Source organism: Neomonachus schauinslandi, chromosome 1 (genome assembly GCF_002201575.2).
Source record: "Neomonachus schauinslandi chromosome 1, ASM220157v2, whole genome shotgun sequence".
Classification (NCBI taxonomy): Eukaryota; Metazoa; Chordata; class Mammalia; order Carnivora; family Phocidae; genus Neomonachus; species Neomonachus schauinslandi.
In genome coordinates, this window is record NC_058403.1 from 6,114,435 (window position 1) to 6,137,171 (window position 22,737).

The 22,737-nt window shown below is 44.1% G+C and overlaps 1 protein-coding gene across 1 annotated transcript; it reads left to right on the plus strand.

The window, feature by feature from the left end:
* The first annotated feature begins 3,058 nt into the window (after nucleotides 1-3,058).
* On the plus strand, nucleotides 3,059-21,448 carry LCA5L (lebercilin LCA5 like). Its single transcript, XM_021679267.2, has 6 exons — nucleotides 3,059-3,520; nucleotides 5,548-5,685; nucleotides 13,285-13,369; nucleotides 16,727-16,830; nucleotides 16,998-17,115; nucleotides 20,727-21,448. The coding sequence occupies exons 1-6, from the start codon at nucleotides 3,074-3,076 to the stop codon at nucleotides 21,446-21,448; spliced, it is 1,614 nt and encodes a 537-aa protein (XP_021534942.2). The 5' UTR covers nucleotides 3,059-3,073.
* Nucleotides 21,449-22,737: the final 1,289 nt, after the last annotated feature.

The following is a 22,737-nucleotide window of genomic DNA, read 5'->3' on the forward strand; positions in this document are numbered from 1 at the left end:
GTCAAAAGAAGTCTGTTTGTGGCATTTGGAAGAGATTATCACAATAGAACCCACATCGTCCGTAGGCTCCCTGGTTACAATCCCTTATCCACATTTGTAATTTACAAAACTCTGAAAATCAAACATTTTCTATATCTTTGGCACCTAAACTGATTTGGCAACAAAAACTAAGATGAGACTGATCTTTAGTTCACTTAGTGTGAAGAGTCCTATATTTCACAAAAATATTCTTTGATTAAAGTCTCCTGTCCCCAACCCTTCTGGGAGTACTATGGAAAATACTGTATACGCACCAGAATAATAATAATAATTCAGAAACAGTCTAGCCCCAAGGTTTTATGGGACAGGGATCATGGCTCTCTACACTACATTTTATATTGATTCTACACTTTTGTGGGGCTACATGAAAGGCAGAATTTATAAAACTATTTCTACAGGAACTGCACTTTGGGTTCTAAGTGCCTGATAATTTAACTTTTAAAAATTGTTTCCTCTATTATTCCACAAATATTTATTGAGTGTTTTATGCAAGATACCTGGTCATAAATTGGGGCAAATTAATTTTGGTGCAATCAAAATTAATTTAGTCACTTCACTAAGAGTAGTTTAATCGTTAGGCCAAATCTGCCTCATTGTATAAAATGAGATAGAAATTGTAAGAGACACTTAACTCTAAGAAACAAACAGGGTTGCTGGAGGGGAGGTGGGTGGGGGGATGGGCTAACTGGGTGATGGGCATTAAGGAGGGCACTGGATGTAATGAGCACTGGGTGTTATGTGCAACTGATGAATCACTGAATTCTACCCCTGAAATTAATAATACAGTATATGTTAACTAAAAAACAAAAAAGAAAGAAAGAAATTGTAAATTTTGTCATTCTTACATGTGTAGGTTAGTGTAATGAGATACAAAATCATTGACTAAACCCTGCTTCAACTTTCCATAACCTTAATTAGTATACAAGTATGCATAATATGTATAGTATGAATTTATTCTGTATCACTCAAACACAAGTGGTATATTTACCTTCTGAAGCAAACAAGTCTGGTTCATCCTCCCCCAAACACCCACCAGGGTAGGCAAAAAATGCAATCTCGGGCGTGTTTGGGGGATGGAGAGAGTGTGGGTGGCCTTACACAGATGAGAACACTGGGGAAGGGCTTCTGGTCCTTCATTCTCATTACTTATGTGCTCCTTGTCCAAGCACATTGATCACTAAGAGGCTGATTCCTCCTGTTTTCAAAGTACCCATTCCCCTGTATGCACGCTTCTTCCTGGCGCCTTGGCCGGTGCTCCCACGGCCACAGGGACTCGTCCCAGGCACCCACTCATTCTGACTCTGCCCTCCCATCATGTGAGCACAGCATAAGAGAGAGACAGAAGCCTTCACTGCCCGCAGAACCCGCCACCCTTCATCCTTCTGGTCCCATGGAAATCCTTCTCTCCTCCAAGTCACACCACCCAAGAGTGTAAAATATTCTAAGTTGGGAGTCAGGCTTCAGTCATGCTGGACATGGTGTAGGACATGACAGCCCCACCCACCCCTGTCGTAATCCAGCCCGATCCACACTGCCTGGGTCTGGCGTTCCCCTAGCCAGCTCCTAAGGTATCAAAGTGCCTGGCCTTCCAGTAGGTGGCCTAGAGACTGACTTCCGCTTTCCAGTTTTCAGTGTGCTCAAAAACCTATTCCAAAATACTCAAATATCCAACCAGAGCCCTTACTAAGTTGTTCCCAGTGGGAAAATAAGGACCTTTGGAGGCATAGTTGTAAAGACAGTCCATCAACTATTGATGTGATGCAGATACTATGATCATGTCATCCCTGCGTAGTCTGTCATAGTCAAGATTGAAACACTTTATCCCCTAAAGCATCCTCGATTTCTGCTGGCTCACTTCCACTGCAGGCTGAACCTCCTTTCCCACCACCTGTGCCAAACGCGTTAAGCCGAGTCTCAGATGATGGGTCCACAGTTGGGCCAATAGCTTAAGGCTAGGACTCCAGTGACGCTGGTCACTAAGTGCTTTCTCGCTCCAGGATGAAGACCATGCTTCTCTTAGATCCTAGAATCTAGGTTCAGTCTCTCTCAGCATATAAATATAATAACATGTACACACACATATGCAGTGTGCACATATATGTACAGAAATGTCATACGGATGCACATACATATGGGACCGGGGTTCCGTCTCCCACTTACTAGCTGTGTGCCCATCCATAAGTGACTTCACGAAGCATCAGTTTGTTCATCTTTAAAAGGGGATAATAATGCAGTGATGTTACATATACATTTGACATACTCAATGCAGTTATATAAGCTTGGTGCTTAGAAGCTGGGTGTAATATTGTTTAGATACATTTTGTTTAAAACAGACTTCTGAATACAAGCCAACTAACTACTTCCTTTAAAGCCCAGTCAAAGTAACAGGAAAAATTGTCTATGTTGGATTTACTGAGAGATGGAATATCCGCATATTTCCTCTAAGCAGCTCAATGGCTTTCTAAGGGTCTTTTTGAATATATGAGGTCTTCATATATAACATTGGACTCTAAGGTTACGCTCGAATTGCCTCATAACATATTACTGGAAGGATTATATCAGATAATCTACATAAAGCATTTAGTTCAATGCTTAACACACGGTAAGCCCTTAGCAAATGTTATCTATTATTATGGTTTTTAGTATAGCTTTAATAATAGAAGTAAGTATAGGTTTTCCAGTCAAAGAAGACCTGCTTTTCAATCCATTCCATGTGACTTTGTGGTTATATAACCTTGGACAAATGACTTACAGTTAAATAGACTACTGCTGACCTTGAATGGAGTATTCTGCATATGAAATCCCTGCCCTGGAGCATGGCTATTCATTACATGCTCTTTCCCCTTCTAGTTTGCCTATGTATGTGCGCACGTGTGCGGGGTGGGGGTGGGGGGGAACACAAACGTGCATATCTGCATATGTGTATGCATATTACTAGTAACAAACTGGATTATCTGCTTACACAGGCCAGAAGGAAATCTCAGTTGAAAAAAAGCACAACTGGAATGCACCACTTTTAAATTCCCAAAACAATATGATTACCCAAAGAAGAGACACCATGACTCAACGCATACTCTCAGCAAGGCTTCATAAGATTAAAGAGCTAAAAAATGAACTAGGGGATATCCATCGTAAATTGGAAGCCACGGTCATAGAAAACCAATTTTTGAAACAGCTGCAGCTTAGGCACTTGAAAGCTATAGGGAAATATGAGAATTCACAAAATAATCTACCTCAAATTATGGCAAAACATCAGAACGAAGTCAAAAATTTGAGGCAGCTACTTAGGAAATCCCAGGAAAAGGAAAGAAGTGCATCTAGGAAACTTCGAGAAGCTGACAGTGAGCTGCTGAAGACTAAAGATGCCTTGCAGGCACTGCAGAAACTTTCTGAAGACAAAAACCTTGCAGAGAGGGAGGAACTTACTCAAAGATTGTCTGTTCTTACAACAAAAATGGAGGCAAATGACAAAAAAATACAGGTCCGTATTTCAGAGGCCTAGAAACTGTAATGTTCCAAAATGGACACAGAGAGGGTGTACCTGCACCACGCTTGCCCCTGTGCAGGAGAGCATCACCAGCTGCTTTGCCTGCAGGCCACACCAGTGATGCTGTCTAAGGGGGGTTCAGGGGTGGGGAAGGGGAGATGGTCCTTCTGTGGTCTAGTGAGCTCATCCTGTGGCAGGGCTTGTTTGTCTGGAAATGACCATTCTCTAAGCCTGTTCGTGTGCTGGAAAGGTTGTTGGGTTGTATTGGGTTGGGTTGGGTTGGGTTGGGTTGGGTTGGGTTGGGTTGGGTTGGGCTGGGTTGTATTGGGTTGGGTTGGGTTGGGTGGGTGAAACCTCTTAGAAGCTAACCTTCTACTTCATACTATTTATTAAAAGCCTACTTTCCTAAAAGCCTGCCCCCTGCATCTCTCCTGCCCCTTTCCTCATATTCACTGGTCAACTGTCTTCTCACCACCACACAGACATTGTTGGTATGTTCGCAACAGAAGCGTTTCCCAGATAATGCTCCTGGGAACAGAGAGGGGAAAGGAACTACAATCATTGACATGAACACGTTGATCTTCCTGAATGGCACATGGTCATCAAAGGCTCAGGGACTGCACTATAAGGGATGATTTGGGAGAACACCCTGATTCTACTGAGAATTCTGCCAATTTTATGTTAGTCCTTGGTCTCTATGGACAAACATACTTTTAAAAAATTTACTGCTTAATGCCTTATTATATGATGGTAAGAGGCCGATTTTTTTATGAACTTGAAAAAAGAAAATATCAAGTTCATTTCATGTACTTTTTTATCGGTTACTTCCTCTTTGGTAAAAATCCTCCTCTTTTTTCAAAGAGAATTTTCTCCCATAAAACGGGCGTGTGAGCTCCAGAAAATGATGAGCAGCCTCCTTTTCAGTCATGTAATTCATAATCCGAAGTTCTATTATTTGACCTTCCAGGTAATATTGGACCCATCTTAGCACATGTCCATCAGGGACATGTAAATTTCTTTTTATCTCATCTACATATTTTTACATATACATGTTAAGTAGTTCCTGTTTTATATCTGTAACCAAAACCAAAAAGAATTCAAGAACTATTTTCTTATCAGACGCACTTAGTCATATGGGAAATTTTGTTAGGTTGTAGGGCATTTGGTCGTTGGAGAAAATGTTTATGAGCCAAAACATGTAGTATTTTTTTTTAATGTTAATAGTTTGGAGACTGGGATTTTTAGTGATTATTTCATTCTTCTAGCTTACCATATTGCCCGCTTTTCTTTAATGAGAAAGTATTACTACAATGCGGGAAAAAAGGAAAGAAAAGGCCTTTTCGGCCAAGCCTCTGTCCAAGTCCAGACCAAAGAGTTCTGCAGTAAAATTCTCATGCTCTGCAGAGGATGGAGAGGAGGTGCCCGCATACCCATGAGCCCTGGGTGCAGACGGCCGCAGTGCTGGCAGAGACCTTCTGGTCTTAGAATTCCTCCCTCTTTGGGGGGTGGGGGTGGAGGATGAGTCCCTGAAGGAGCTCCCAGCGTCCGTCAGCGGAGAGTTGAGCCCGCCTTCGAGCCCGCACAGCTGCCCTGCTGCTGGACAGCCCTCCAGCGACCGAGGCTTGACAGAGCTCCTGAATGCATCTGCCATGTTAGCAGGTCTCCGTGTTAGCACAGCCACTTGGGTTGAGTTTTAAAGCATGGCATATTTATTCATTTTCAAGAAATGTTCAAAGGTTGTTTGTATTTTTTAAATCAAATTCCAGAGTGTAAAAAACATTAGGTTCAAAATATATTGATTCTCTAGAGTTGTGATCTGGGGTTTTTTGCTTTTGTGTCTGTGTATGTGGTTATATTTAGTTCTAATCTATGTCCCCTGTAGGAGCCATGCACTAAAATTGTATTAAAACTTCACACTTCTCATAAATGCAATTAGTTCCATTACAACTGAAGTTTTTTTGTTTTTTTTTTTAACAATACTACACTGGTTACCAAAGAGTTGAAATATATACTGTTTTCAGAGCTTGGAGAAACAACTGAGGTTGAACAATAGAGCCTTTAATCGGCAGCTGGCCATTGAGACCCGGAAGACCTTAGCAGCTCAAGCAGCTACAAAGACTCTGCAAATGGAAATAAAACGCCTTCAGCAAAAACTTAAGGTACTTCTTTTAAAGCAAAATGTAACAAAATTTGTGAAGTTCTGCTTCCCAAAATATCAAAGCTATTCTTTAAATTATTTAACTTCAAGAATCTATTTCTCAAATTAACTTTTTGTCCCTACAACCATATGAACAGATAGAGGATCTGAAATTACTGGGATGAGTTCACAGCCTGGTGAATATGTGCTGTAACGAGAAAAATTAAATCTCTAAGCTATTCATAACAAAACTTCCTGTTAACATTCTCATTCCATCACATGAATTAATATTATTGTTTTCTTATCATGTTAATGTAACCCAAACTAAGTTTTTTTTTAATTACCTTACATCATTAAAATATTGTGAGTAATTTTAGTGGCCAACAGATTTATTTTAAAGTTTCTCTTGGAAATGTTTACAAACCTGTCTTTTAAAGTGTGTTTTAGGGGCACCTGATTGGCTCAGTCAGTTGAGCGTCCAACTCTTAATTTCGGCTCAGGTCATGATTTCAGGGTAATGAGATAGAGCTTCGTATGTGGCTCCATGCTCAGCGTGGAGTCTGCTCCAGATTCTCTCTCTCCCTCTCCCTCTGCCCCTTCTCCCTACTCACACTCTAAATAAATAAATAAATAAAATATTTTAAAAAGAAAAAAAATAAACTGTGCTTTAAAGATGAGAATTAGGGCGCCTGGCTGGCTCAGTTGGTTAAACGCCTGCCTTAGGCTCAGGTCATGATCTCAGGGTCCTGGGATCCAATCCCACATCAGGCTCTCTGCTCAGTGGAGAGTCTGCTTCTCCCTCTCACTCTCCCTCTCTCTCTTAAATAAATAAATAAAATCTTTTACATATTAATCTCAATGTTTTGGATCTTGTTTGGAATCTGATTCAAGCAAACTTTTGAAAAATATTATAAGACAGTTGGAAAAATCTGAAACAAACTGAATATTTGATATTACGGGATTATTATTGATTTTTTTTGGTAGGTGAAATGTTGATATTGTGGTTAGGTTTTAAAAAGGATGTCCTTGTCTGCTATAGATACACAGTGAAAGACTTACATATTAAATTATATGGTGTCTAGAATTTGCCTCAAAATAATTCCCAGACAGGGAATAGAATCAGAGATCAGAGAGGGTGGTGTGTAGTGAGAAACAGACAGGGCATGAGTAGTTCATCGGTGAATCTGGTTTTATTGGTTCATGGAGATTCACTGTACTATTTTCTCTACTTTTGTATATTTTTGATATTTTTATAATAAAATCCTTTCAAAGGGAAAAATAAGAAAAATCACATTTATGCATAAAAAAGAGTTGAAATAGATCAAGAAGATGGGCTAAATACACATTTTTCATCCCTTCCTGCCCCAACCCCATGGAAATGACAGAAAACATACTTTTAAAACAATAACCTGGGGTGCCTGGGTGGCTCAGTCATTAAGCATCTGCCTTCGGCTCAGGTCGTGATCCTAGGGTCCTGGGATCGAGCCCCGCATCGGGCTCCCTGCTCAGCGGGAAGCTGCTTCTCCCTCTCCCACTCTGCCTGCTTGTGTTCCCTCTCTCACTGTCTCTCTCTGTCAAATAAATAAATAAAATCTTTAAAAAATAAAAAATAAAACAATAACCCTTCGGGCGCCTGGGTGGCTCAGTCATTAAGTGTTTGCCTTTGGCTCAGGTCGTGATCCCAGGGTCCTGGGATCGAGCCCCGCATCAGGCTCCCTGCTCAGTGGGAAGCCTGCTTCTCCCTCTCCCACTCCCCCTGCTTGTGTTCCCTCTCTTGCTGTGTCTCTCTCTGTCAAATAAATAAATAAATAAAATCTTGGAGGGGGGAGACAATAACCCATAACCCCAGAAAGGATACCACAATTGTACCAGAACTGCCAAAGAATTTCTGGAAGATAAAAGGATCAAAAACAATTTTTTGGATTGATGGAGAAACCAGACACAGATAATCACAACCTAAATCACTCTGCAGAAAAATGGCTGGTGAGGTAACAGGAATGGGGAGGGAAACCCCAAATTCAGAATCAACACAAGTGACCAGCAGGAGCAGAGCCTTGGGGCAGCCATCTTCGTGTTTGGCTGAAGTGAGGTCCTCAAACTTGGCCACATATTCATCATCTGGGGAGCTTTGAAAACTCCATTGCCCTGGCCACATCCATACCTGCAAAATCAGAATCTCTGGGGTGGGACCAGGCATCAGGAGACCAACAGCTGTCATGAGAGATAGGGACCTTACACCACATTCACCAGCAGATAAATGGGGATTCTGGTTTGGGCTGAGAAAGACATTGTTCACTCTGGCTTCAACTGTTGGGGATGATAGCGCATATCTAAGTGCCCTCCCTTCAGAACCCCCGTGGAAGGAATCAGTAAAGGACTGAAAGAAAGTAGACACACAAAAGCAAAGAGCTGGGGGCAAGTCATCGGCAAACAGTAGAGATTTGGGTACATTTATTGTGGACAGAAAGTGGGTGGAAACATTTATGTGGATGACACAGAGCAGAAGAAGCCACAGCAAGAGGTGCTGGAAAAGCATTTGTCCAGCAGAGGACAGGAGGGAAAAGCACTTGAGCACATGGGATTGAGTCACCAAGCTCACCTGCCCGTCCTGTCAACAGCACTCACAGTACCTGAGTCCAGCATCTTCCATCACGCAGGAAGTTTGTGAATGAATTGCTTGAGAAGAAACCAGCCACCCAGGGTAAAATGCTGACATCCCAGGTAAAGCCCTTCAAAGAGTACATTCTGGAATGTGGGAGGCACTTAGTCAAATGACTTGCCTCAAAGTGAAACCTGACAGTCACCATGTCCCATTGATTTACCCAGAGCCAGCCTGCCTTCCCGTTCAGGAAGGAAGCCTACTAAAGAAATAAATTTCCATATAAAATAAAGTAAGGTAAATAAAATAATCCAGCCCCTTATTTTTAAATATGCTCAAGCAACCACATCTGTGAAGAAAACCAGCAGCATGAAGAAAGCACGGGAATAGCAAGCAGAACAGCTCACCCTGTAGGTTTAGTTTAATATCCAGGAAAGAAGATACTATGCCCATAAAGTAAGAATGTTATGAACATGGAAAAAATCAGAGAACAGCAAGTGAAAATTAAAAGATGATTCCAGCATATGAAACTCAGTAGAAGAGCTAGGAGATAAGGAAAATCCATGGACATGGAGGAAATCTCCCAAAAACAAAGAGCCAGAAGACAGATGAAAAACACATGAAGGAAAATGAGACACAAAGGATTGTATTGTACAAAATAATTTAAAACAATCCACTGGTTCATTTCCCATAACTCAGTCATTACACCCATGGCCTATCACCTATAGTTTCTTCCTGCATTCAGGATATACTCCTACCTTCTTTCCAGTCCTGTTTCATCTGGAAAAATGAGATTGCCTCTTAGGCTTCATGGTCATCCGTGGTACTGACCCAAGGAGAAATGGAATAGAAACTTCAAGGACGTTTTAGTGTCCTGACTGCTTCAGTCACTATGACTGCATAACATATTACTCCACAACTTTTAGTGGCTTAAGAAATGAGAATATTAATTTTGTTCACAAATCCACAATTCGGGTAGGGCTTGCAGGAAAGAGCTCATCTCTGCCACTCTTGACATCAGCTAAGGTGGTTCAAAGATGGGGCTGGAATTCTCTGAAGTCTCACACATATGTCTGCATTTGGCGCCAACTGACAGCTGAGATCATACCTGGGGTGTTGGCCAGAGCCACCCACATGTGGTGTGGGCTTCCTCACAACATGGCGGCTAGGTTCCAAGGAGAAGAGTGGAGAGATACAGACAGGATGAGAACCAGTCACATAGCGTCTCTTCCACCTCATTCCCTTTGTCAAGGCGGTACAAGAGAAGGAGCAATGGGTTCTTGATGGGGAGTCACAAGGTTCTGGAAGAGCATGGGACCAGATATGGGACCAGAAATATTGCTGAACCAATTTTAGAAAAATGCAGTCTGCCATATTAACATAAATCATTAATACCTGAGTTTGGGAGGGCATGGTCCCAAAGATCAGAATTTCTGTTTCTGTACTTTGAAACTCATTTTCTTTTCTTTTCTTTTCTTTTTAAGATTTTATTTATCTTGGGGAGGGAGGGAGGGAGAGAGAGAGAGAGACAGAGATGGGGAGCACAAGCGGAGCAGAGAGGCAGAGGGAGTAGCCGACTCCCTGCCAAGCAGGGAGCCTGATTTGGGACTTGATCCCAGGACCCGGGGATCATGACCTGAGCCGAAGGCAGACGCTTAACCAACTGAGCCACCCAGGCGCCCTGAAACTCATTTTCGAAGTCATCCAACACCAATTCTAGACTCTGCTCCATTTCTAGAGTATGGGCCAAAGTAAGGGGATAGAATGTCAGTCTTCCACAGCTCCCAAATGAGGTACTGCAGCCCCACCCTACATCTGGGCTATAAGCTCACCCCTGCCAAAGTGGCATTGTCTATTAAGATATTGTTTCCTGTCTTTTGGAAGCCATCTATCCTGATCTTAATACGGTTTCCACCATGACCCAACTTCCCATTGAACTCTGACCTGATAGTCCCTGAGCTTGTGAGTATTTTTTTCTATAAATATTCCCCAAGCATTCCATGAGCATTCCTAGATGTGGATTTTCCTTCTTATTGCTTCTCTTGATTAACTGATTGACCTCAACTACACAAGTATCCTGGGTTGCGTTCTGAACCTGTTGTCTTTGATTTTGAGCTCAGCTCTGTGGAGGGCACCCAGACTTGGACATTTGTTCCAAGCCTGAGGGAGGACTGTTCTTCACGTGACTTCCTTTTGCCCCCAGCCAGCCCTGCACCAGCCACCTGCCAGTCAGCCATTCTTACCTGCCTTCTTCCTGCTCTCTGCTGCTGAAGCACATACTCCACCCTCCAAGGAGCCGGACCAAATCAAAAGAAATAACTGAATTTTCCAGACGATCAACGCTTGTCCCTCTAAACATCAAAATTATTCTTGTCTTAACCAGTAGGGGTAAAAAAAAAAAAAAATCTAAAATCTTCTACATTATATTCTTCTTAAACATAATATCTAGAATAACTTAATCAATTTTTCATGGCATCAAAGTGTCCCCATTACTGTTCTTTCTTGCTAAATGCAGTGTTATCACAATGAGAAATAAAAAGAGAAACATACTGTTAACATTTTTGTTCCCAGAAACTTAATTTCTAGAAAAGATTAATATTCTCATATGTTATCCATTTACCTCTGATAGCAGATTAATTTTATGATTAAAATAAATACAAACCAGCAATGTCTGGGTGGCGCAGTCGGTTAAGTGTCTGCCTTCGGCTCAGGTCATGATCCCAGGGTCCTGGGATCGAGCCCCACGTTGAGCTCCCTGCTCAGGCAGGGAGCCTGCTTCTCCCTCTGCTGCTCTCCTTGCTTGTTCTCTTTCTCTCTCTCTCTCTCTCTGTCAAATAAATAAATAAATAAATAAATAAATAAATAAATAAATAAATAAAATCTTTTAAAAAATAAAAAATAAATACAAACCCTGCCCTCTCCAGTTCAGATGTGCAAAAATATGTATGTTTTTTATTTTCTATAACTGAACTATACTCCCTTATGAGCCCCATTCCCACAAGTGGGAGGTGGGGACATGGACAGATATGGAGACTATACAGAAGCTTGTCTCAGTCTGTCCAGTTGAAACTGGTCCTAGTTTAGGTTGTCTCTGAGGCTTGCAGCAGTTTTCCCCAACCCCATCTCCCATTTCTCAGTGGAGATAGCATCTAGCCAGGGCGGGGGGCGGGGAGGATGTACACGTTCTGTTGGTAAAAGGGGAAAGGGGCCCCTGACCCTCTGGAACCTCCAGACCTAGTTCTACTGAGGAATGACTGGTCTTAACTAGCCAAGTCCCCAGGACCTGGCTGGTGTCTACTGAATTTGGCTGGTGAAACTCATGGCCTCTTCTCAGTAGGTCCAGTCTTAGTGATCTTCGCCTGTTGTCTGTTGATACCAATGCCTTGAGATCCATCTGCCATCTGATCCTTGGCTAGACCGTCGATCCCGAAGCCTATGCTGTGGGATTACCTGGGTCAGTAACCTTGAGGACTGGGGAGCAGGTTCCCTAGCTCTCTGCGCAGCTCCCCTCCGTGGGGTCCCACTCCTTGTGTAAGTGAGGGAAGCATTCTCTTTGGCCCTTTGCCTGGACATTGCATTTAGCCTTTTACACTTACCACTTGGCAGCGCCATGTTACTCTTGCTCCATGCTGACCTGGGGGCTTGACGAAGCGGCTTGAATTTCCTGGGCCACGCCAAGGCCTCCTGTGCTGAGAGTTTCCCAACCTCAGAGTTGTTTCTTCACCCTCTTAGTATCTCTGAGGGCACAGGGAGACCAGACCCCATCTGATCTCTCTCTCTCCCCCTACCCCGCATCTCTGCCCCCACCCTTCCTTGGGCCCCCTCCTCCAGGCTTTCCTGCCTAATCACACAGTAGAAGACACCCTTCACTCATACACTCCTTTTGACTGTGGTTTTGGCTAAAACTTGGTGGTCTTGAGTCTAACAGGCTTGCCTCTTGATGCATGTGTAAGAGGAGTGTTTGGTGCTTAGTGAAACCTTTTTTTTTTTTTCCTCGACAAGCCAGGATTTCACACATTTTGTTTTGCCAAGACTTTAAAAAGTCAATACTTTTGGGGCGCCTGGGTGGCTCAGTCAGCTGAGTGTCCGACTCTTGGTTTTGGCTCAGGTCATGATCTCAGGGTCATGAACAAAGAGTCTGCTTGGGATTCTCTCTCCCTCTGCCCCTCCTGCTTGTGCTCACGCTCTCTCTCTCTCTCTCTCTCTCTCAAATAAACAAATAAATCTTTAAAAAATAAAAATAATAAAATAAAAAGTCAATACCGAGATTTAGGGCGCCTGGGTGGCTCAGTTGGTTAAGCGACGGCCTTCGGCTCAGGTCATGATCCTGGAGTCCTGGGATCGAGTCCCACATCGGGCTCCCTGCTCAGCAGGGGGTCTGCTTCTCCCTCTGCCCTCTTCCCTCTCGTGCTCTCTGTCTCTCATTCTCTCTCTCAAATAAATAAATAGAATCTTAAAAAAAAAAAAATACCAAGATTTATAGCTGAACAATGATGCCTTTGTTCTAGGCTTTACCCACCCTGCATGTACTGTCTAAATGCAGCCGTGTCTAGTAGAACTTCCTGTGATGGTGGGAATGTTCTACCTGCACCACCCGAGAGTGTGGTCACCAGCCATGGGCAGCTACTGAGCGCTGGAAACCTGGGTAATGTGAGGGAGGACTGAATTGTTCATTTCATTTTAATTAGTTTAGATCACAATGTGGCTAGTGCTGTACTGGACCATGAGAAAAAAACAGCAAACTTCATGGCACAGACCCAGGGGACAGAAAAACTCCAGTGAGAGAAGCTGGCTCGCAAAGCCCTCGGCGATATTGTCCCCGTCACAAAAGTCTGTTGCTCTGTTAAAAAGTACTTTTTGGTGTTGGGGATGATATATAAGGTTATGGCCTGTTTCTGTTTCTGCTAGCATCTATAGATTTTATTCAAAGAATACTGAGCCCACTTAAATTGTTTTATAGAAAAGATGGAGGCTGATAAGAGCAAACATTTATAGAAAAATTGGTATTGTGGTTCTCTTTAGGAGAAGGATCGAGAGCTTGAAATTAGAAACATCTATACTAGTCGGATACTTAAAAATTTACATGACAAAGAAGATTATCTAAAAGGTACATTTTAATTATTTTTGCTCCAAATCTATTTTTAAGGATGTAGTCATATTTTTCTACTTTATATCATGCAAATAATGGATATTTTAAAAATCAGTTTCACTAGGCATTGAAACATTTTGGGATTCTAGAAGAATAATGAGCCATGGGATATGGTTGAAACAGTAGGAGGACATAGACATGCTCTCCTGTCCTCCCAGCCTCCGCTCAGCCCCGCATGTCCTTACTGCAGGCGGATTGGGAGTCCCACTTTCCAGCTGGGAGCAAATTGTCTGCCAGACAGTGAACTTTCTAAGTACATCTGTTGCCCAGTGTGGGGGTTTTTTAAATCATCATTATTTAGGTACAATTTGCCTCAGTAAGATGCACCCATTTTAAGTGTGCATTTTGGCGGGGTTTGGCAAAAGCTGACATGAATGTGACCAGCACCCCAGTCAGTACAAACCCCCCCTCAGGAGACCCCTCCCAGCCCCCTGCCATCAGGAGTCCCTGGCCCTGGCCTGAGGCAACCACTGATTTCCCTTGTCAGAGCAGCTTTCTTTGCCCGTTCTAGAATTTCCTGTGAGTGGAATCATATAGCAGGTGCTCTTCCGTGTCTGGCTTCTTTTGTTCAGCCTAATGCTTTTGAGATTCACCCATGTTGCTGTTGCTATCATTCATTTGTACCTTTTCATTGCTGAGTAGTATTTTTCCTTCAAGACAGGCCGTACTTATCCACCATCCCCAAAATCTGCCAGCATGAGGCTTGGCTCAGAAGAAATACAATAGGAACAGTCACCCCTAGTTTGGTAGAAAAAGCCACTATGTGCTTACTTTTTTGTTGTTTTTTGTTGATGGTGGGTTTTTTTAATTTAAATTCAATTACTTAATATATAGTGTATTATTAGTTTCAGAGGTAGAGTTCAGTGATTCACCAGTCTTATATAATACCCAGTGCTCATTACATCCCATGCCCTCCTTAATGCCCATCACCCAGTTACCCTATCCCCCACGCCCCCTCCAGCAACCCTCAGTTTGTTTCCTATGATTAAGAGTCTTTTATGATTTTTCGCCCTGATTTCATCTTGTTTTATTTTTCCCTCCCTTCCCCTATGATCCTGTCTTATTTTTTAAACTCCACATATAAGTAAGATATGATAATTGTCTTTCTCTGACTTATTTTGCTTAGCATAATACCCACTAGTTCCATCCAAGTCATTGCAAATGAGATTTCATTTCTTTTGATGGCTGCATAATATTCCATTGTATATATGAACCACATCTCCTTTATCCATTCATCTGTCGATGGACATCTGAGCTCTTTCCATAGTTTGGCTATTGTGGACTTTGCTGCTATGAACATTGGGGTGCAGGTGCTCCTTCAGATCACTACATTCGTATCTTTGAGGTAAATACCCAGTAGTGCAGTTGCTGGGTTGTAGGGTAGCTCTATTTTCAATTTTTGAGGAACCTCCATACTGTTTTCCAGAGTGGCTGCACCAGCTTGCATTCCCACCAACAGTGTAGGAGGGTTCCCCTTTCTCCGCATCCCCGCCAACATCTGTTGTTTCCGGACTTATTAATTTTAGCCATTCTGACAGATGTGAGGTGGTATCTCATTGTGGTTTTGACTTGTATTTCCCTGATGCCAAATGATGTGGAGTATTTTTTCATGTGTCTGGTGGCTATTTGAATGTCTTCTTTGGAGAAATGTCTGTTCATGTCTTCTGCTCACTTCTTGTTTGGATTATTTGTTCTTTGGGTGTTGAGTTTGATAAGCTCTTTATAGATTTTGGATACTAGCCCTTTATCTGATAAGACATTTGCAAATATCTTCTCCCATTCTGTCGGTTGTCTTTCAGTTTTGTTGACTGTTTTCTTTGCTGTGCAAAAGCGTATTATCTTGATGAAGTCCCAATAGTTCATTTTTGCCTTTGTTTCCCTTGCCTTTGGAGATGTGTCTAGTCTAGCAAGAAGTCGCTGCAGCCGAGGTCACAGAGGTTGCTGCCTTTGTTGTCCTCTAGGATTTTGATGGACTCCTGTCTCACATTTAGGTCTTTCAACCATTTTGAGTCTATTTTTGTGTGTGGTGTAAGGAAATGGTCCAGTTTCATTCTTCTGCATGTGGCTATCCAATTTTCCCAACACCATTTGTTGAAGAGACTGTCTTTTGTCCACTGGACATTCTTTCCTGCTTTGTCAAAGATTAGTTGGCCATAGAGTTGAGGGTCCATTTCTGGGCTCTCTATTCTGTTCCATTGATCTATGTGTCTGTTTTTGGTCCAGTACCATACTGTCTTGATGATGACAGCTTTGTAATAGAGCTGGAAGTCTGGAACTGTGATGCCACCAGCTTTGCTTTTCTTTTTCAACATTCCTCTGGCTATTTGGGGTCTTTTCTGGTTCCATACAAATTTTAGGATTATTTGTTCCAGCTTTGTGGAAAAAAAAAATTGATGGTATTTTGATAGGGATTGCATTGAATGTGTAGATTGCTCTGGGTTGCATAGACATTTTAACAATATTTGTCCTTCCAATCCATGAGCATGGAATGTTTTTCCATTTCTTTGTGTCTTCCCCCATTTCTTTCATGAATGTTCTATAGTTTTCTGAGTACAGATCCTTTGCGTCTTTGGTTAGGTTTATTTCTAAGTATCTTAGGGGTTTTGGTGCAGTTGTAAATGGGATTGACTCCTTCATTTCTCTTTCTTCTGTCTCATTGTTAGTGTATAGAAATGCAACTGATTTCTGTGCATTGATTTTCTATCCTGCCACTTTGCTGAATTCCTATATGAGTTCTAGCGATTTTGGGGTGGAGTCTTTTGGGTTTTCCACATAGGGTATTTGTCATCTGTCTACGTGCTTACTTTTAAAGGCAACAACCTCAAATTTCCTTGCCTTCTTTTGTTTGCTTCTGCTTTGTAATCCAGAATAATAGCTAGCAGAGATGATCATACCAACCACGGGGTCATTTAAATGGGATCACACTTTGAGGAAAGTGTAGGTTTAGTGGCAGGCTCCTGCGTGAGCCATCATTCTAACCACTGGTAACCAAGAGCACTGCCACAGGAGGTCGCTGTGGCTCACTGCCTCACGACTGCGTGTCCGGGCAGGGAGGACATGTCCTCCAACAGCAAGGCCCTCCTAGCCTAAAGCCTCCTCGACACCCCTAACCTTTGTGGCCCAAAATAAGATAAAACCGGTGAAATGGTAGGGTAAAGGGGAACCGGCAAATGTTATCCATATGTTGGGGAAAAAAAGTTTTAAATGTCTGTACACTTTGTCTTACACTACAAACTTCAGCGTTATTTTATATCTAAAATCAATGTTGCTTCCACATGTAAAATGTTTCTTACATATAATGTACCTGTTCTGTAGTTTCTTCAACAAAATCTGTACAAGCAGACAGAAGTCTTTCACTGACAAGTATGAAACACCAGGAAACCCAAAAATCGGAAGATGCTCCATCTTTGACAGCTAAGGTACAACAGATTTGAATTCTTGCAGTGTCTGAACATATCTTTATAAAAATAGGGTATAGATAGTCTCTTATTCTCCACAAAAAGTATTTATATTCATTGAACAAAACACAATTTAAAATTGCCTGTACCCCCAAAAAATGTGGTTTTGCTGCTTTTCTAAATTATAGGGTAAAAGGACAACTGGAAACATTGGTCATAAAGAAAAATCAACTGAAATAACCTGTGCAATTCCTCACTGTATCAGCAAACTTCCAAACCAAGAGGATTCCAAGAGAAAATATGAAGGTAATTGTAACCACTTTTAAAAGTTTCCTTTACTCTTACTCGATTTAAGTTGTGAATTAGTGTGTGTGTGTGTGTGTGTGTGTGTGTGTGAAAAGTATACATAAGAGGCACTTGGGTGGCTCAGCTGATTAAGCCCGCCTTCGGCTCAGGTCATGATCTCAAGGTCCAGGGATCAAGCCCCACAGGGAGCCTGCTTCTCCCTCTCTCTCTGCTGCCCCCCTGCTTGTGCTCTCTCTCTCCATCAAATAAATTCTTTATAAAAAGTAAATAAAAGTATACATAAAACACATACATACAATGTAAAGAATTCTTAGGAAATGAACATCTGTGTAGCCACACCCCTGCTTAAGAACTAGCACGTGTTAGTTCGTAGCTTAAGAACCTTCGTGTTCCCCGCAACACCTGTGGGCCCTTCCGAACCACAGGCCTGCGCCCCCCGCCCGCCAGAAATAACCACCATCTTCCATTTTATGCCCGTCATTGCCTTACCGTTCCTCACAGTGCGTATCCTTAACAGTATGTTCAGTTTTGACACACTGAGCAGCAAACCCAAACCTCGCTGAGTAAAGGGCAACATCCCTGCTAAGGAAGACTTAAATGAAGACTCCCAGGAAAAGACGCACAGACTCTGGCTTCAGCTTCCCCGGACATACAAGGGGTCGGATCTGGGGGTGAGGTCAAGCGTCCCCCTGGGAGGCAGAGACCCATCAGGGCCCTGGCACCCACACCGGGACAGACGGGGTGGGAGGGAATGGGCTGCCAGAATTTCCTGTGCTAAGATCACCAGACTCCGCTCCAGCGCTCGGGAGTAGGTCCAAGCAGAACGCTGCTGTCCCCAGCCAAGCCAGGCTGCAGCGCCTGATGGCGAGGACCACACCTTCATCAGGCCCCGGGCAGGACAGGCCAAGGACGTTGCGTGCCCGGGAGGTCTGCGGAGCAGGGGTCTTGGTGGAGCCAGCCCTCAGTGCTTCAGCCTCTTGGCCTCCGGACCGGTCTCCCGCACCTCTGGCGCGCAGCCGTGGTGCTGGGACCCGCGTTTCCCCGCAGGCTCCTGCCACCCGTTCTCTGCCCAATCTTCCGGCTCCTAAGCCATGGCCTCCTCCTGGGTAAGAGCCGTCGTGCCCTAAGAGCACATCCTCCCCCAGCTGCTGGAGGATGTGTATGCCTGTCGTTTGGAAAGGGCATTACGCGACCCTCACGCTTGATGAATACTTGGCTGGAAAGAAATTCTAGGTTGGAGATCATTTACCTTCAGAATTCTTGTTTAAGATTGTATTTATTGAGCGAGAGAGAGTGGGCACACGCGAGTGGGGCTGGGGGCAGAGGGAGCGAGACTCTCAAGCGGACTCCCCGGTGAGCACCGTGCCTGTGCGGGGCTCGATCGCACGACCCTGGCATCAGGACCCGAGCGGAAATCGAGCCCAAGGCTTCCCCCACGGAGCCGCCCCGGCGCGCTCCGTTCGAAATTTTAAAGCCACTGCCCCCTGGCATCCGTGTGAAACTACTGCGGACGGGAAATGTGCCGCGCGCGCCACGGCCGGGCAACCGCAGCGGCGGCGGGCAGTCCCCGCGGCCCGGGTCCCGCTCCGGAGGCCACACCCTGGGTGTGGGCCTCCGAATTCGCCCAGACGACACAGGGCTCGCCGGCGCTCGCAGGACGCCGCCGCGTGTGCGGCCGACAGAGGCTGACAAGTGGGCTGGTCGGTTTCCACGGCGCTGTTAGTCCGTGTCGGTAATTCTTGCTGTCCCGGAAAGCTTATCCATCCACGGGACAGAGAGTCTTGGAGCCACACAGTGTCCGGGCCGGTTCCGGGGAGGAGTCGCGCCCTCGTGCGCCGCTGACCCAGCGAGGAAGGACCCGCTGGGCGCGCAGCAGGGAAGGCGTGCAGCTCGGCTGGGGGCCGTGGAGCTGCCGAGAGCGCCCGCACCGAGAGGGACGCGCAGGGCAGCGGCGGGGGCGGCGGGGGCGGCCGGAGCGGACACCCGAGGAGGGCATTCCAGGCGAAGCCCGCGCCGCCCGCAGGAGGGACTGCGCAGCGGGGGGCTGAGGGGGGCACGGGCCGAGTCCCGCTGCGGGACAGCTCGGGGAGCACGGTGGGGCTTGGGCCTTCTCTCGGAGGCGGGTGGGGGCATGGGGAGCCACGAAGGGCTCGGAGTAGAGGCCGCTGTGCAGCAAGAGCAGGGCAGGGAGGCCGGGAGCAGCCCACCGCCCTAGCCCCGGAAAGGGTCTCACACAGGTGGAGGTGGCAAAGGAGCAATTTCACCCAGGGTGTCCCGTGTTCACATTCGCATCAGGTATCGTGGGGCACGACAGGAACAGTTATTTAGAAGTAACCATATAGTCTGCTGGCTTCTTTGCTCACCACTAATTCTTAAAACAATTGCTCTTGCTAGAATTCCTTTTTTTTTTTTTCCTGGATTAAAATGAATACTTTTATTTCAGAATGTGTTCACGTGAGAAAATTTCCCAACCCCGTGCTCATGTGACATTGCCCCATTCCCCGCCACAAATGAGCAACCGTCCAGGTGTGTAAGTGATCCGGACGCAGGTCGTGGGTGTGGGTTTCCTCAGAAGGTGTGCATCTCTGTACCTGCAACAGCCCTTCGTGGGAAGAGGGGAGGCTGAGGGCAGGGCTTCCTGAGTGCCTGAGTAAGGCACGGGAACGGAAAGCTCACCTCCAAATGACTTTTTCATTTAACAGCCTACCCTGAACCTCTCTCCCCCGTCGGTCCCCACGGCCCCACCCCGGTCTTTATAATAGCTGCCCAGAATCCCCCGGACTGCGCATGCCATTTCTTTACCCGTGGCCCCTTCACACACATTTAGGATGTTTCCTTGTTACTACACCATGCTGCAGTACACATCCTTATACGTATCTTTGCGTATTTTTGTACAGTTTGGTCCTAGAAGTGAGGTTGTTGGATCTAAGAGTACGTTCACGTAAATTCTGATACAGGGGAGCCAGGGTGGTGCAGATGGCTGAGCGTCTGACTCTGGTTTCAGCTCAGGTCATGATCTCAGGGTCTTGAGATCCAGCCCTGGGTCAGGCTCCGTGCTCAGCGGGGAGTCTGCTTGAGATTCTCTCCCCGTCCCTTTGCCCCTCATGCCAAACCCCCATGCACAAGTGCACACTCTCGCTCTAAAAAAAAAGGTTAAAAAAAACTTTTGTATAGTTACAGTCAAACTGCCATCCAAAAAAAGCTGTACCAATTGACACACCCACCAATGGGGAACAGAATTCCAATTTCCCCATATTCTCACCAAATCTGGAAACTATTTGTCAGTTTGGATGGGTGAAAAGTATTCTCATTGTTTTAAATGGCACTCCATCGCCTAGGAATAATGAGCATCCACTGATAACTTCTTACATGTCTGTTCTTCTTTCATGAATATCATGTTTCTTTTGGTTTCATAATTCTTATTTATTTGGTATGTTCTAGGAAAGTTGAACGTTTCAAGCTTGTTACCAGCACCCTTCCCTGTATTCTAGTGTTGGATGCATGTCATGTTCATGTGCCTGTCAGATGTCAACAGTGTGCTCAGTATGCCTTCTTGAAATAGAAATCCCTACATTTTAAAGATCACTAAACAGACTGTTTTTCAAATATAGATTTATCGAAGGAAGAGGAACATTTGGAAGTACAACCACCTCTGGCGAATATTGGAAGACAGAGAGAAACAAAAGAAGATCAAGAAAAGAAAACCACTTTGGTGAAAGAAGAACTACCACCAAAAAGAATTCAAGTAACTCATCCTGAAAGGGAAGGCAAGCAGGAAGACAATGCAGGGAAAGAAAAGTTCAAAACAAGTCTCCAAATAAATGACATGGACGAGATGCCTGATAAAAATGCTGCTGCGAATATCAAGATACCCTTCAGACAGAGAAAGTATTACTCGTTCACAGAAGCAACGGAGAACCTGCACCACGGGCTTCCTGCCTCGGGCGGCCCGGTCGGGGCAGGTGTGATGAGAGGCGGCGTGGGCACCAGCAAGCCTCGCGGTAACGCGGACGGACTGAAGCCAGAACATTCTGTGAGTGGGTATGAACCCTCTTTCGGCAAGTCTTCCCGAACAAAAGCAAAAGATACTTTCAGAGATAAGAAAAGAAGTCTAATGGAAGAACTCTTTGGGTCGGGCTATGTCTTTAAACACGACCAGACCAGCACGGCTGCTCCTAAACACGCTGACGAGACTCTGGAAAGTAAGAAGATGCACCATCTACCTCCTAGTCAGGCCTCCGCCAGCAACGCTTTCGGAGATTCTAAAGTAACTGTGGTAAATTCTATTCAGTCATCTTCACCTACAGAAGGCAAAAGAAAAATAATTATTTAAATATAATCAATATCCTAATACATTCTGATATGATATTCTCGTTCTTATGTGCCTTTAATCTTATAATGTTAGTGTTGTGTGTCTGTGTGTTTCAGTACTTAAACTGACTTTGGATAATTAAGGTTTTTATAACCTAATTTTGAAAATCCATTTTGTATTAGCCAATCACATTTCAAATATAAAATTATATCTTTTCTTCCTACAACTGAAAACATGTCCATTATCTTTTGGAAGACTGACTTACTCCATGGTTTTAATACTCTGTGGGACTCCACGGCTCGTAAGTCCAAGTCAGCCAGCCAAGACCCACACACCTCATGTATGTGGGAACGTCCGCAGCAATCAAATTGTGTTTTAACTAAAAAACATGGAAGCAGCTTTGAAAGAGAAGACTCTATAAAAAAAAAAAAAAGGCATAGTGATGACCAAGTGTGGTTTTATGAAAATTACTTTTGCGTGTTCTCCTATTCAGCTCAACTGCCTTTGTGATGACACTCTCCTCGTGTACACCTGAGATTCACTATTTTTATTTCTATTTGTTACATACCTATTCCTTGTCCTTCTTCCTGTTAATCTTCTTGTAAAAGAGCACCTGGGCAGAAGAGTGTCCACTCTAGCGAGCGGCTCCATTACACTGAGAGTATCTCGTATGGGGACTAGACAGCGGCTGCGCTCCCAGCACTAATCAGTTTACTTACCACCTTCATTTAGTTTAAGGCCAACTTATTTACAGTGTGGACCATGCTATTTCCAAAGAGGTTTATGGATTGGTGTGTAATACTAACACTTTAAAAAATTGAGAACTTTAAAAATAAAACTTTTAAAAGAGAGTGAAAGCCATGGTGGGAAAACAATTGTATTCAAAACCAAAGACGAGATAAATACTGTAACTGCCATAAGCTTTGATCTTTATGAAAACCACAGAGGGGAAGAGAGAAGGAAAGGGAGGTGGGGGAGGGAGGAAAGTTCGATGTTCCACAGGCTTCTAAGGAGAGACACGCAAATGCACGTCAAATGATATAAATGCCTAGCCCTAAATTCTGGAGAAATTCACTAAAAGGATTCTTGGAAATGGTATATGGAATAATATTCCAGTATTTTAACATCTACTTGCTTTACAGCAGGTGTAGGATTTTTCAAGGGATCTTTTCTTATGCCTGCCTACCCATAACAAAAGCATAAATCATAACATGAGTTAAGGGTCCGTCCGACTCTTGATCTCAGCCCAGGTCTTGATCTCAGGTTGTGAAATCAAGATGCACTGGGCATGGAGCCTACTTTATTTATTT

Excerpts from the sequence above, each read along its gene's own strand:
- LCA5L (XM_021679267.2), top strand. The coding sequence starts at position 3,074 with ATGATTACCCAAAGAAGAGACACCATGACTCAACGCATACTCTCAGCA. Across the intron at positions 3,521-5,547 it reads CAAATGACAAAAAAATACAG|AGCTTGGAGAAACAACTGAG; the intron begins GTCCGTATTTCA and ends TACTGTTTTCAG. Across the intron at positions 13,370-16,726 it reads CAAAGAAGATTATCTAAAAG|TTTCTTCAACAAAATCTGTA; the intron begins GTACATTTTAAT and ends CCTGTTCTGTAG.